Consider the following 14,473-nt stretch of genomic DNA (forward strand, 5'->3'; position numbering starts at 1 on the left):
GCAACTCCTGTCACAAGGTCCAAAGGGCTGTCCTAGGCATATCCTGAGCATATGGATGAATGCTTTTGCTGTGCTCCCAATGAAAATGCCTTCTTTTGTTGAACTTATACTTGTAAGCTTCCACACAAACTAGTGAACTGGTTAGAGACTGGCTGCAGCCCCCAGGAAGCCCTGAAAATGATGAAGCAGTGGGGCTTAGGAAACAATGGAGCTACAGTTCTGAAAACATTAATGTCAGCCAGAGGTGGGGCCTGTTGGTTGGATCCCTTTCCCTTCCCTGGCTTTGTCTGCTTGTCTCCTGAGGAGCTCCCTCTAGAGTGGTGGTTGTCACAGGTGGCTCCCATGGCCACTTCTCTGGGCAGCCTGTATGGAGGATCCAGTAAGTGTCTTTGTGTGGGCAGAGCATGGGGTGCTCTGAAAATTGGGTGAAGAGGAGGGTTGTTTTCCTGAGAGGTTTTGCAATTTTGGCTGCTGGAGAAGATTGGCATGACTCTTTTCTCCTTCTTTTTTAGTCTCGTATAGCAAAGCGAGGAAGGAAGCTTGTGGATTATGACAGTGCCAGACACCACTTTGAAGCCCTGCAAACTGCAAAGAAGAAGGATGAAACCAAAATCGCAAAGGTAAAGCAAACAGGAGGATATGCAGCCATCATTTTGCGTTTGCTTACTGAGCAGCTTTTAAGTGCACCTGTACCTCTTCACTGTGTTTTCATGGAATCAATTACATTGGAAAGGACCTTTAAGATCACTGCGGTGTTGTGAACTGGTGAGGTTTTGCTAGGTATTTCCTTCTCATTTGTTCAGTTCTCCTAGAAGACAGGATAGCCTCTGCTGGGTTGGTTCAGACCCACCATCATCAGTCTGCATCTCTTGGTGGCTAAATGCATGTGCTTACTCCCATGCTACAGGACCAGTAACCTCTGGCTCAGAAGCCTATGCATCTCTTGGGGAAGCAAAACCTTGCAATGCCCCTGAAAAATTTTCCAGTTTGCCTGCTTCTTGGGACTCTCTCCCCATCTTAGAGTAGTGTTTGAGTGTTGCTTGAGGTGGATTGTGTTTGTGAAGTCCTCTGATATCCTAGGACAGAGACCCTTAGGAGTGTGAATTTCAAGTTTGTTGATGGAAGTGCACTCTATGCACAGTTGTTGAATGTGTTATGTTGTCTGTTGGTCACAATTACTGGATAATAAATATGGCTGTCACATTTCTTTCATGCCTGTGAATAGCTTGATCCAGGGTTTACTGCAGAGCATGCCCAACACTCGAGTGAAGGATTTTATTTTTAATGAAATTTAAAAGTTTACTTTTTTTTTTAATGAAGCTGAAAAAAAATCGTAGTGCTAACTTTGTTCTAGAGTAGGTACATGGTTTGAATACTACCCAGAAAATGAGCTGTGGATTACTCCTGTACCCCAAGTTATTTGAATCCATGTGCTTCACTCCACAGGACAGTTTTTGACACAACAGAATAGTCCAGTGCTGGGGAGACATCTTTAATTCTCTTCAGTGTGGGCCATGGCACATTGGGACTCTTCAGGGTAGAAGCAGTGCAGGAAAGATTTGTATCTTTTACAGGCTAACAAGAGTTGTCATCCTTTGCTTAGAGTTATTTCTGGTAGGGGGAATATGGGCTTACGTGAGAGATGCTGGTGTTTTTCCTACATGGAAGAAATTAAGATGCATCTCTCCCCTGAGTGAAAGATGTGCATCTAATGGCCACAGTACTTTTATTGTTAAGATGCAGTTCTTCAGTCATCTACACACCCAGTGCATGCACTGTGATTAACTTTGACAGACAAAAGGGGAGAGAGGTTGATGGCCCAGGTGTCTTTGTATCATTTTTGTGGCAAAGCAAGTCTTCGTTCTGTATGCAAGGCATGAGACCCAGCTGGTTGTGCCTTCAGTTCAAAGCACTAATTCACTGCGTTTGTGAGTAAGACCAGAATTTCCATGGGGTGTGTTATTTTTATTGGTGCATGCCTGTGAGATCTTTGCTGCAGTGGAAATGGTTTTTGTAGGAATTGATCCACTCAGGTTGGTACCTGGTGCTCTGCACTAGAGGCTGGCTGCCTTCATCATTGCTGCACTTGCTGTTGCCCCCAAAGCTCACCTAAGTTGACATAAAAAGTATGAAAAAAAGTGCAGTTTGAAGAGTGAAGTTCTTGAGATTCAGGAGTTGGTGCTCTGTTCCTGATTCATCCTGTGCAAGAGTCTCTTAGTACTTGATTGGACTCTTCTTGTGAGCCAAAGTGTGCACTGGATCAGATCAGATCTCTGTGCTTTAGGCCATAAGCTCATGCACAGGATAATATGTGACACGTTGCACTGTCCTGATCCTGCAAAGATGGGAGCACTAACTCCCAGAGAGTTATGTATGTATGGTCTTCCCAAGTGAGCAGTTTTCACAGTCCAGCCTGTGGTCTGACATTTGCAGTCGTGCAGCTCTGTCGGGCTGTGGGCAACAGCCAGGGCTCAGCATGCACTTGGCTGGTGTAGGTAGTTCACCTCTCTGTTCCTGTGCCTGCAGTTTTGCTTGTGTGACCTCTGAAGTAGGGTTGTTCCATTGTAAATTTCTTTGGAATATGATGACAGGCCCCTAGGAAAGAGAAATCGTGTTTCTGACACAGCATACAAGTGGGAACTGACTTGATTGAGGTTTCATGGTATAGTAACAGAAATAGCAATACGATACTTTTGGGCACTATATGGTCTCTCTTTTCTAATATATGGATGTTCTTTTCCCACCCAGGACCCCTGCCTCTTATTGCTAAACTTACATCCTGCCATTAAAATAAGGCACTATGGACTTTCAGCTGTTGCATGCAAATAATAATGATGGTTAATTAATCCTGACCTCTCTTTAAGGAGCTCCAACTTCACAGCCATGCCTTGGAGTAGGGTTGTCTGTGTGCTAGGTCACTAACAACTGTATTTGTTGCTCTTACAGCTGCCTGGCTGGTCTTCAGTATCCAGCCCACACGGGAGCATTAATTACTGCTAAACTTGGCATGCTTCAAAGGATTCATAACTGATCGGTCCCAGGATGTTTGTTTTTTTATCTCGCTTTGGTGATACTGGTTTGGCCCAGCCTCTAAATACACTCTCTGTTGTGATTTTAATTTTTTTATCCTAAAAGATATATGTTTGTGTCTCTCTTGTTCTCTGTTTATTTTTGTTCTTTTTTTCACTCAAACATGCTCCCTCCCCCCAGCCTGTTTCGCTGCTTGAGAAAGCTGCGCCTCAGTGGTGTCAAGGGAAGCTACAAGCTCACCTCGTTGCACAAACTAATCTGCTCCGAAATCAGGTGACTGCTGATCTACCTGGCTCTAACCCTGCATGCGCTATTTTGGGCTCTAGATTGTACCATGCAAGTAATCTCCAGGCAACGTTCACTTTAGTCTCCTCTGTTACGTGTCCTTGGTGCTCCTGAGCCACATGGACACATGGAAGTTGCTGACCAGTGAATGAATCTGTGCCTGCCTGATTGATTTCTAGTCAGGTGTGTTAATACTGGACTACCGTTTCCTCCCCCTAAAATGAAATGTGGAGGAAGAAAGGCTATGGAATAATGCTGAGACAGAGGATGATGCAGTACAGTTCATCCAATTATTGCTTTCTTTTTCCTCTAAGAGAAGCAATCAATTTTTATTGTTGCTGTTTCAAAAAAAGAAAAAGAGGAAACACCGGAAAATTGACTTATGCAGTCATGTTGTTCAATAAAGCTGGAAAGAAATAACATTACAATTTCTGTGGCTGCTGAGTTAGATTGCAGCATTCTCCTGTGGTAAAGTCCAGGTTTCCCAAATGGGCACTGTCCTGGCTCTTGTGGTTTAAAAGAGCCATTTCCAGATCCAGGGTTTCAAAATCTGTAGAAGAGGTGGGCCCAGATCAGGCAAGTTGCACCCTATGTGATGTATTTGAACAGTTCTAGGTTGAGGTCATCGTCACATCATCTGTCAGAATTTAAGTTACAGTGTTTTGAGGGACATGAGAGCAGCTCAGAGGAACTGCAGCAAATAAAATTTCAATCGTACTTGCATAGAAATGTGACTTCCTGATGAAATCTTCCTCAGTGTTTCCCTTGGAACACTTTCAGGGATAAGAGGGAGTTGACAGAAGTCAGTGAGTAGAGGCTTTCAATGAGCAAGGGATAGTAAATCATTACCCAGAGTGGGAGAGTGCCAGTTACCTGCTCACAAGTTCCTGGTGAGCTCATCTGTTCTCATTTGAATGTTCCTATGTCTTCACATTCCTTGTCAGTGAATTAATTCAGTGTAGAAACACTGAATTGTTCTCACCTTAACAAGCACCTGGGTTTTTCACAGTCAGTTTATGACTGCAGATCAGGGAAAAAACTAGATTACCATGTCAGTAAAGCCTGGAGGAAGAAGAGCTGTTAACAACCCTGCTTAAGATGTAGAACAAAGGGAGGAAATATGTATTCATTCTTGATTGAAGGGAGGAGAGATGGCAAGCTGCCAGGGGCTTTTCCTGTGCCTCTGCTGGCCCAGCTGGGATCTGTCTGCACAGTTGTGGTTCTTGATTGGTCTGTTTGACTGGTGGTATTTCTGGAGGACTAGAAAGCAGGTATGGGAAGTTTCTCAAGCCACAAATAAATATATAAATAAAACAGCTCTTGGGCATTTTTTGTCTTCTCAGACTGGCTGGAGTCAGTGAGAGTAATGCCACTACTCACAGATTGCCCAGTACCTACAAGTGCCCCCTCATCCATGCACTCGGATCTTGGACAGGGTACCAAGAGTCATCTGAAAATTTCACTGTACGTGACTTTGTCCTAAAGCATATGCAAGGGACTGTGTAATCTTTCCACCCACTGTGGTGTGGGGGTGTTAATCTCCTAATACACAGCTTTAATATTTTCAGTGACCACAGATACTCTCAAATCAATTTAAGTCCTCGAAGTTTTTTCCGCTTTCATTCTTGAGCTAAGTAATACTATTGCCCACCTTAATTTTTTGTTTCTACTTGTGTGAGTATTCAGGGTTGTTTTTTTTTTCTTTTTTTATTTTAATTTTTATTTTTATTGGAAACTAACAAAAAACCCCCAAACAAAACCCAAAAGCAAACCAAACAAAAAACCACAAAAAACCTCCTCAATAAAGGTTAGCTTGTATTCTGAACCGGTAGGTTTTTCCAGCTTGCCTTCCCAAACATGAGCAGGCAGTCTTTACATTTGCGTGACTTCAAGACTGAAGGTGTTAATGACAGCCCTAAATCTCATTAAGCTCTTGATAAAACTGGGAGGGCTGATGATGCTCCATTTATTGAGAAGCTTCAGAATGTTAAGACTAAAAAAAAGTCTTTCCTTTTACCAGCAGCTGTGTTGCTGTCTCTTCTTGCCCGATAATTTTACAACCTCCATGCTAAAATGGGGTCAGTGAGATCTGTTATTTCTACTATGAAGCAAAGTTCCTCCCTCCAGTGTGCATACCACTGGCTCTTTAGGACTTTAGCAGATACTAACAAAAACAACAGTGGGGTTTTTTTGTGAAGTCTCCTGAGGGAGTTGCTATTGCATGCTCCCACTTACAAATTTTAGTGACTGTGCTTTTTGAAACAAAGGGGAAAATGGCTTAGAACAGCAAATTCTTGCCTTTTGACTAAGCTCCATTGACATGCTGAATCTAAAAAGCAACGTCCTTGGTGCTGCAATGATAACAGAAAAATATCTCTGTCTGTAGGAGAAAGTCAGTAAGTTGAGTCCTGGGCTGTGCTGCCGTTCTGAGAGCTGAGTCTGGCTGAGATTTGTGGGGCTAGGGAGGCTCCCAGCTCTCCTCCTTAATCCTGCCTCATGGATATCTAAACTATTTACTGAGCAGTGCTTAATTACCACAGTTCAGAGCATAGTCTCTGAAGAGGAGTGGTCACCAGATGGTCTGAAAGCACCAGGCTGGACATAGCCAGACACTCATGAGAGCTGACATGCATGGTAATAAGAGAAACTGTGGAATAATTCCTCCCCCACCCTCCATCACAACTGAACTGGTGGTGCTTGGCACTCTGAGCCTTGGCTAGGCGGAAGGTCAGGAAAGCATTTGTGTTGTCCAGCTTCTGCTCAAACCTTCCCCCTTCAGGCAGGGAGAGGAGAGAAAGATTTTCTGAGATTGTATTTTGTGGACCTGGGCATTATCTCGTTCTGGCCTCAGTTTTCCATCAGGTTGGCAAGGGTGGCAGCTGAAACAGAAAATGCACGGCTATGGTAGCAATGGGCTCTGCTCTGAAACCTGTGTCTGCCTTTCCCCACCTTACTGCATGAGCCGGCTTGTCCTCTAGCAGACCTTGTGACCAGGTTGTCTCTGTCTTCGGCTCTAGCTGGAAGCAGTGAGGGCTGTCAAGTGCCAGGACTCCTGCTTCCAAGCAAAGTAAATCCCACTGGTGAGAAAATCCCTGGACTAACAAAGGACTGAAGAATTAATTCAGTGCTAGACCTGGGAATAGGAGCAGTAGCTGAGCCACAGGCACTGGATGGATCCCTGATTCCTACAACTACTCTAGAGTGAACGTTGCCTGTTGCTGATTTTGCCTTTGCCTTGGGATGTCACAATATTCACACATTGCTTTCTAGGTTCTTTGACCTTATAAACAGGTAAACGAGAGAGGGAAAGAATGTTATTACTATTCACCATATCTGTAAAACTAACAGCATTCAATGGTACCTCATCTCCCAGCTACCACATCTCCTGGGTTGATTCTGGTTCCATTGTAGTTTGGAAATTAGAATAAAGTAAAGCCAAAGGGATGGACTGGGTTTTTTATTTCCTTTAAAATGGTTACATTAGAAGTATTCATTCATAGAGGTATTTTAAGGCAGAATGAGTCTTTGTGATCATTGTTTCTGATTCAGCGTAAACTGTGTCTCTGTTTAAAAGGGTTTTTGGTGGTTTTGTGCAAACTCTTGAAATGTTAAGTTTTTCAGTGAGTGTAGCAGCGAAACAGGGGTTTCTGGGTGGAAGCATCATGACCCCTTCTCCCCCTGTCTGTTCCTCACAAAGTGTACTTAACTTTTGAATACTTACCAGTTGAGTCTTTCTCTGGAGTAAACTTTCTCCTGTGATCTTGAGTACAAAGCCTTAGCCTTTCCTTGGGCAGCAATGAACAACCCGCTTACAGTTGGAGCTAGATGGAAAGTAGGAGCTTCTGTGGCTTGCTCATAAGTCAGGAGAGAAACAGAGTGTAAGAATCCTACTCAATTCTGTGAGGAACAGGATTCTGAACTGCAAAATATTTTTAAGCCCTTTTGCCCATCAGTCCTATTGTTGTGTGTATGCATCACTAAGGAGCAGTAAGCTGGATTTCTTTAATTAAGCTGGCACAAAGAAGATAAAACTTGATTTCTAGAAGGGGTAGAAATCTGACTGCAGGCTCGTAGGGAGATCCAGTTCCTGTGGCTTGTGAACTCTTTGCAGAGGCCTGTGGTGTTGTGACATTCCTGCTGCTGTTGCATGTATAGGCACTCGTGCTGACCTTACTGATAAAGATGTGTTGTCAAGTTGCTCATGCAGGGATTTTTCCATCCTGTAACCCACTGCACAGGGTTATGGGAGAATGCTGTGCTGTTGTAGATTACAGAATAAAAACAGAATAAAATTTTATTTAGAAAACTTTGAGTTTTAAGTCAGGGCACTGAAAAGAGGAAGAAATTACCTGGGACAAATGTAGGAAGGGGAATGGGCTTGTTGCTGGTGTCTGCTGTCAGGAACAACCAGGATCATCCTTTTTGTCACTGAAACCTGACAGAATTCATCCATCAGTGTTGGGATCTGTCAGTGTCTAGGTGCAATGAACAGGTCAAATTTAGACTCTCAGCTGGAAGAAAGAGGTCCTGTACGAGGGATACAGCTTTTGGTGTTGGTGGCTGACAGCCAGCCAGGGGTTGTGCTTGTGTGAGACCACTGAAACCAAGATGTACTGCTCAAGCCCTGCAGCCTGGCCTCCTGCTGGCACAACTCATGCTTTGCATACTCTTCCTTGCTTCTCCAATCAGCTTTGTGGGAGAGCTGTATCAGCCAAGGATGCAGACCTCCTCCCTTCCTCGGAAGAGACGGGGCAGCATGAAGAGTCCACACGTGGAAAGATTCTTCTCTAATGTCATTTGGAATGGATTTCAACTCTTTCTGGGACCTGGCAAGGAACAGAGGCCCTATTACCTTCCTCTATATCCAAGCTCAAGGCTGAACTGCTTGACCAACTCCATTCAGTTTTTGAAGCTAGGGAAATTTATAGAACTTATAGAACTTAAAACACATTAGTTGTTGTTTGAATTACTTTCTGAGTATACAAATGGGGAAAGCCATTGAGAGAAAGCCTGAGAATAACACATTCATGATGAAGGGGCATCAGGTCACCTATGATGCAACCCTGGTTCCTGGGAGACTCACTTGGGATGCTGATTACCTCATGCCAGAATTTTGCCTGGTCTCCCAAAGAAGTCAAAAGAGTCACAGTTGTCTCAGCCTTGCAGGATACTTGTCTGTACTGGAGCTGACAATCTCCTATCTCTGTTATTAAGGCTGAAGAAGAGTTAGTAAAGGCTCAGAAGGTGTTTGAAGAGATGAATGTTGATCTGCAGGAGGAACTGCCTTCACTATGGAATAGGTGAGTGCTGGAAGTTTTCCCGAGGGCTGGTTGGAAGGAAGTGAATAGCCAAGCTCTTGGTCTGGACGGGGTGTGTGCTCTTCTTTTCTGGATCATCTCAGTCTGTCCTAGGATTTTCCCCCCAGCCAGATTCACCCTGTGCTTTTTGGGCTTTGCTTCATGATTTTCTTGAAAAATACAGTTTTACCACAGGGAGAAACTGTGTTTCTCTGTTTGTCCAGTTAATCCTTTTGCCCTACCAACTCTGCCCAACTTTACTGGAACACTTGAGAGACCGTGGATTTGCCATACCAGTGGCTGTGGTGATGAAAAGGGAGGTGAAAGAAAAAGACTGACATTTAGCTTGAAGGGTAGCAGAGGCTGATTTATGGGGAGGGCACAGTGGAAAGCAGTCAAAATCTTCCTAGAAGTGTCCCAGTTTCTTATTTTTGAATGCAGCAGTCATGTCTGGGTTGGCAGTGCTGGTCTGTGGGGAATGGAGAGTGGGTGGCAGCAGGGTGGGAAAGTGAAGTGCTGATGTCTGCCTTCTGTCCAGCCCGGAGTAGGTGTCCTTGCTCAAAGCAGCCTGCAGGCCTGACTGAGGAAGGAGCTGGGAGGGATACAGGCATCTGGGTGTTTCTGTGTGCAGAACCATGATGCTGCTGGCCTTGGTGACCATCTCGCTCCTGCTGTTGTTCCTTCAGCTGAGTGCTGGTAGAGCACTCTCTGTTGGCTGCTGGCAGGCTGGCTAGAGGCAAGTGGGTGACAGGCAGCTGATGAGATTTTAAGGTGCCACAGGTTGTTCACAGGCTCCTGCTGTCCAGCTGATCCTTCTGCTTCCCTATTGCTTTCTGTGTCTATCCTATGCTTTCGTACTCTTCCTGCCTCTGAAGCAAACAGTTCATGCTTTTTTGCTTCCCCTGTTGCTGAGGGACTTCAGAGGGAATTGATATCTATCATCCTGCTAATTCCCCCAGCTCTCCCAACACTCTGTCTGCATCACAGCCTCCATCCTTTTTCCATCTTCCTATTCAGGCACCTTTTTTCCCCCTTCTTTCATATTTTTATTTTCTTTCCTCCCTGCCCTGCACCTCCTTCTCCCTTTAGCCAGCACAAATTCAGATCATATCCCTGGTCTCCTTCTCCCCTTGGATATATTTGCCCCGTACCTAGCCTTTGTTCCATCACCCCCTTCACACTCCCCTGCCACCCTTCTCTTTCCACATATACCAGACCTGACAGAGTTCAGTTTAAATGGGAATGGTGGGTGAAACGTAGCAGAAGGGGCAGAATTGAAAAGTATAGGGAGAGCATTGTGTCCATTAAGTTCTTCTGTCTTGTTTTTCATTTGGCAGTCGTGTTGGTTTCTATGTCAACACATTCCAGAGTATAGCAGGCCTAGAAGAGAACTTCCATAAAGAAATGAGCAAGGTAAGGCAACTAACAGCTTATCCTACTTATCTTGTCTTCGCTGCTAGTAAAAAACAACAACCACCTCCACCACCACCAAAAAAAGAACCCAAAAAAACCAAAACAAAAAAAACAACCAAAAAACTGTCAGGAAAAAACAGCCCTGAATCAGAGAAAAATATAAACACATAGTTTTTTTCTTTGGACAAAGGCTGTCTGACATAGTAATGTAAAGAGATGGAGTACAGGGAAGAGACTGCAGGGCCATGCAGCAGTGGGGAGTTCGTGTCACTTGACAGCGCTCGTTTGCAGATCCACAGTGGAAAAGGGAAGCCATTCTCAGATCTCTCTCTTGCTACATTTTTTCGTTCGTCTCCATTATGGATCTGTAACCTATAACCTGGGCACATTCAGCATGGTATCTATTTCCTCCTCCTCTGCTACCTGGTAGCAGGTTGCTGTGTACCCTCATCCAGCCTAGCTGTGGGGTTGAAAGCAGCAGGAAATCTGCCAGTCTGCAAGTTGGCTAAAGACTGAGACCTGCCTCACTCCAGTCCCTCAAGAAGGCACTTCCCTGCAGTACCTCTCTGCTTTGGTTTCTTTCCTGCCCTGTGACCCAGAAGAAGCCATTTGAATACTTAGCATGGCCCTTATATGGGCTACTAATTTGTCATGAGTTGGGAATCACAGCAGTAAGCAGTGTTGTAAGCTGGTGGTGGCAAGCTGGATCCTGGTGCTCTGTGCCAGTACCCAGAGGAGACCTCCGAACCAGTCTGTGGGAAAGTCTTCCATTGCCAGTATAATTTACAAATATGTTCTTGTTCTTTCAATTAAAAGCTAGAGAAGTCTCCTGAATTCCTTAGGTCTGTATGCTGCTTCCAGGAGTTGCACGCCCTCTGTAAATGTTGCACTAATCTTGAGGAGGGACTGAGAGCCCAGCTGGAAAACCCTTATATTCCCTCCACTCCCCAATGTCATCCTGACAACAAGGCAGCTGCTAAGCAACAGGAAACATTATAGTCCTTCAATTCCCAAGTCAGGGGCCTTCTGACTTGGTGTAATGCATCAATTTTGAGCCCTGCTGACATTTTATGGGGTCTTTTCCAATTAATAGCCTGCTCTTCTTCACTGAGGGATGAACTAACTGTTAAGAATAGGGAGGGTTGTTATAATTATCAGTTTGTTACTGTTAACTTACATTCAACAAAACATGGGAAAGGTGCTTGTTAGACAGGAATGCTCTTCTTGTATGATGTCAAGATTTTTCTTTCTTGAGGAATTTTGTACGAGACCAGAGCTTTTGCTTTGTTCCATAAAAACCATCTGTTTCTTGTTACTGCTACAACATCCAATTAACTGCTGTTGTTGCCTGCAAAATGCCTCCGACACTGATTACATGGGATCCCTCCTCCTACCAGTGTTAAATCTGGTGTCTCATCTTATTTATGGATTGGCTGTTTCAGAGTAGGAGTGTCTGAAGTGACTGTTGCAGCCTTTGGTGCCAGGGAGCATTTAACCCCTAATTTCTGCAAAGATATCTAGGTGCTGCCTAAACCTAGATGGCCCAGGCAGACTGTGAAGTTAAAGCTTGTTGACTGGAAGTCTAGTTGCCTTTGACTCCACAGCTGAAATGGCCATAGATTTGATAAGCAGGTCTGAGGAACAGCTTTTGGATACAAATCCAGAGTGAAGCTTCAGTTCTAGCACACAGACCCTTAGATAAACACTCACCCTGCTTCTGCAGTGGCACCAGGCAGCACACCGGCAGGGCCAAGTCACAGAGAAGCTAAAAGGGTGATCTGTAAGGAAGACAGAGCATTCCCATGAGGAACATGGGAATGTTCAATAGCATTTCATACCCCACAGAGAAGTGGAAACAGATTTAGGGCTGTTCTGTCTTGGGATAGCTGAATATGTGTGCATATCTGGGCACAAGCCTGTGTTTCGTCAGTCTGTGCAGGCCAGCCCAGACTCTCTTCTGGCACTCCTGCTCTTTTCTCATTCTTTTTCTTTCTTTTGTTTTTGTATTTTGCAGTTGAACCAAAATCTTCATGATGTCCTGCTGGGTCTAGACAAGCAGTACTCAGGCAATGCCTTCCCTGTTAAAGCACAGCCCAGGTCAGTAACTGTGGGTAGTGTGTTTCCCTCAGCAGGGGAGGAGGGACAGGGATGTCTCTGCCTAGTGATGTCGAAACCTCCATGCTTTCAGTTGGAAGTGGTTTGATTACCTGCCAGTGCCCTCCTGAGACTTCCTAGAACATGTCCAAGATTGCACTTGGCGCTGGCTGACACAATACAATACCTCTTACCTTTCTAGGTTAGCATCTGGAGGCCTAAACTTTCACTAGGTGCTGATATGTAGGCAACTGATTCTCAGCTCTGCTTTTTTAAAGTCTAATTCCGTGCACTGACATGTGCTACTGAGCTGTTCTTCCTTCTGGGTCCAGTTGCCCAGCACCTGTCCTGTTCTTTCTCTCAAAAGCTTCCACTATGTACCTACAGCTTGAGCACCAAGAGCCTATTTAATTCCCCAGCCTCCTCTTTGGCCCTCCAAACTTGGAATCACCATTTTGCCAAAGCCTTATGCCCGTCCTATATACCCAGATGAAGTGGATTTCCTTTTCTGTGTGTTGAGGAAGGAGTTGCAGCATCACTAATATGAGGCCTCCTGACCTCAGAGAACTTTCAATCTGCATGTATGCAAGGAGTGAGTGTCCTTTGGGCTTTTAGTTTTGTTTCCTCAGCTGGGTTTTATCCTGTATGGTTAAGTGCAAGTCTGCACATTCTCTAGCACTGAGAAGGGAGGGAGAGGTTGGGCTCTGGATTAGGCTGACTGGCTCTCATCCAAGTGTGTGAGTGATGAAATAGTGTTAGGCTCTGGCTTCCAGCTGCTGCTAATCCCACGTGCTGGGCAATCAGGAGCACAGCCCAAGTCCTCAATTGGTGTATTGATGGAGGGAGGAGGTGAAGTCAGCATGAAGTAAGGGCAAGCTGTGGTCTGAGTGCATTGATTCAGAAGGGGTAGATCAGCTGTTGAGACCTCTGTGCTCCCTTGTCGCTCCTCCCAGTTTAACCTTCTGTTGCAGTCATGCAGAGCTGACTTGTGTGCCTTCTTCCTCCAGTGTGTGTGGTGTTTGCCAGCTCTAAAGATCAAGGAAGTTTGAGTTGAATTTGGCCCCTGAATTTTGGATTGCTGACACCAGATTTCAGAGATGCTAGTAGAAGTACTGCTTGTGAAAATGATGTTTTCTTCCCAAGTTAGCATGTTGATCACCCCAACTCAACCAGACTGAAACCCTGTGTGGAGGCTGTGGTGCCCATCGTCTTGCTACTGTGGGCTGCATTGTCTCTGTTAGTAACATCCTCCAGGGTCCTTGGAGGAGGATGAGATAACAGGACAGATAAAGGCTATAGCCATTGCTTTGCCCAGCTCCGTCCTCCTCCTTTCTTTCTTCCTTGACAAACTAATTGCAGGCTGCAATGACAGTCTGGCCCAGAGATGCTCATTGCTGTTGTGCATGAAGTTTCTGGCCCGAAAGAGCTTTCAATGAACAAATTACCTGTTCTCACAATTCCTGCCCCCACAGACTGCTGCCTTCATCTGGGACTGTAATGGATATCTCAGCTGCAGTTCTGTGCTCTTTGTCTGGCTGAGACCACATGGCCCTAAAAGCCAAAAGTGAGAGCACGCGCAGAGGTCTCTGTGTGGGGAGCAATCTGAGTGCTGCAGCTTCATCTTGCTGTATCTTGGCTGAGATGCCAGACCTGCCCCAGAGCAACTCTCTTCCTCCTGAGTGCAGTGGAGCAGGGTGTTGTAGGAGGATGTAGCAAAGGTTTGCCAAGGTAGTAAATATGTTTTGCAGTGACCAGGAAATGCTGTGAGGCACTTCTGTCTCTGCTGCGCATCTGGCCTCTCATTGTGGCACAAGGCTGGAGTGAAAGTGTGTGGGAGGAAATAGCTTATTGTGGTCTGCAGTAGGAGCAGATGCTTCCCTAACCCTTTTCTACTGGGAAAAGGATTGGAGATTGATACAATGGCAGGAAATGAATGAGGAGGTGTGAGAAGAGAGGCAATTATCTGTACATGTCATTATGACATTTGTGTGAGGCCTTACAGAAATACTACTGTTGATGAATCTGATGCTGGCAGTGTAGCACAGTAGCACAGAGCAGCTGGTGTATTTCTGGGAACCTCAGGCACGGGTTTGGGTTTTGCTTCTGAAAGAGTTTGAACATTCAGGGCTCAGATGCCTAGAAGAGCTAGGAGATCAGTAGCATTATCCTAGTATGATTGGACAAACTGGAAAAAGACATGGTAGGAAAGCTGATGATTAAGTTCCTTGTACAAGACTGTGCAGATCTCATAAGTAAAGGAGAATGGGGAGCTTGTTTCTTTTGCAGCAATATTCACAGTGGAAAGTGAGCAGCTGTGAAAAAAAGGACTTTTACAGGACTCTGGTGGTCTATAC

General features: G+C 45.0%; 1 protein-coding gene across 21 annotated transcripts in view; it reads left to right on the forward strand.

The window, feature by feature from the left end:
* The window catches only part of BIN1 (bridging integrator 1), a 93,593-nt gene that overhangs the window by 49,183 nt on the left and 29,937 nt on the right, over positions 1-14,473 (forward strand). For 12 of the 21 annotated variants that reach the window (XM_064661301.1, XM_064661300.1, XM_064661292.1 and 9 more), the window contains exons 6-10: positions 513-620; positions 3,211-3,303; positions 8,530-8,615; positions 9,950-10,025; positions 12,040-12,122. In XM_064661301.1, the coding sequence (XP_064517371.1) occupies positions 513-620; positions 3,211-3,303; positions 8,530-8,615; positions 9,950-10,025; positions 12,040-12,122 (446 nt within the window). The remainder of the gene's footprint in view (positions 1-512; positions 621-3,210; positions 3,304-8,529; positions 8,616-9,949; positions 10,026-12,039; positions 12,123-14,473) is intronic. The other 9 variants (XM_064661309.1, XM_064661312.1, XM_064661313.1 and 6 more) reach the window with 1 other exon arrangement.

This window comes from Pseudopipra pipra, chromosome 7, assembly GCF_036250125.1.
Source record: "Pseudopipra pipra isolate bDixPip1 chromosome 7, bDixPip1.hap1, whole genome shotgun sequence".
In the NCBI taxonomy this organism is placed as follows: Eukaryota; Metazoa; Chordata; class Aves; order Passeriformes; family Pipridae; genus Pseudopipra; species Pseudopipra pipra.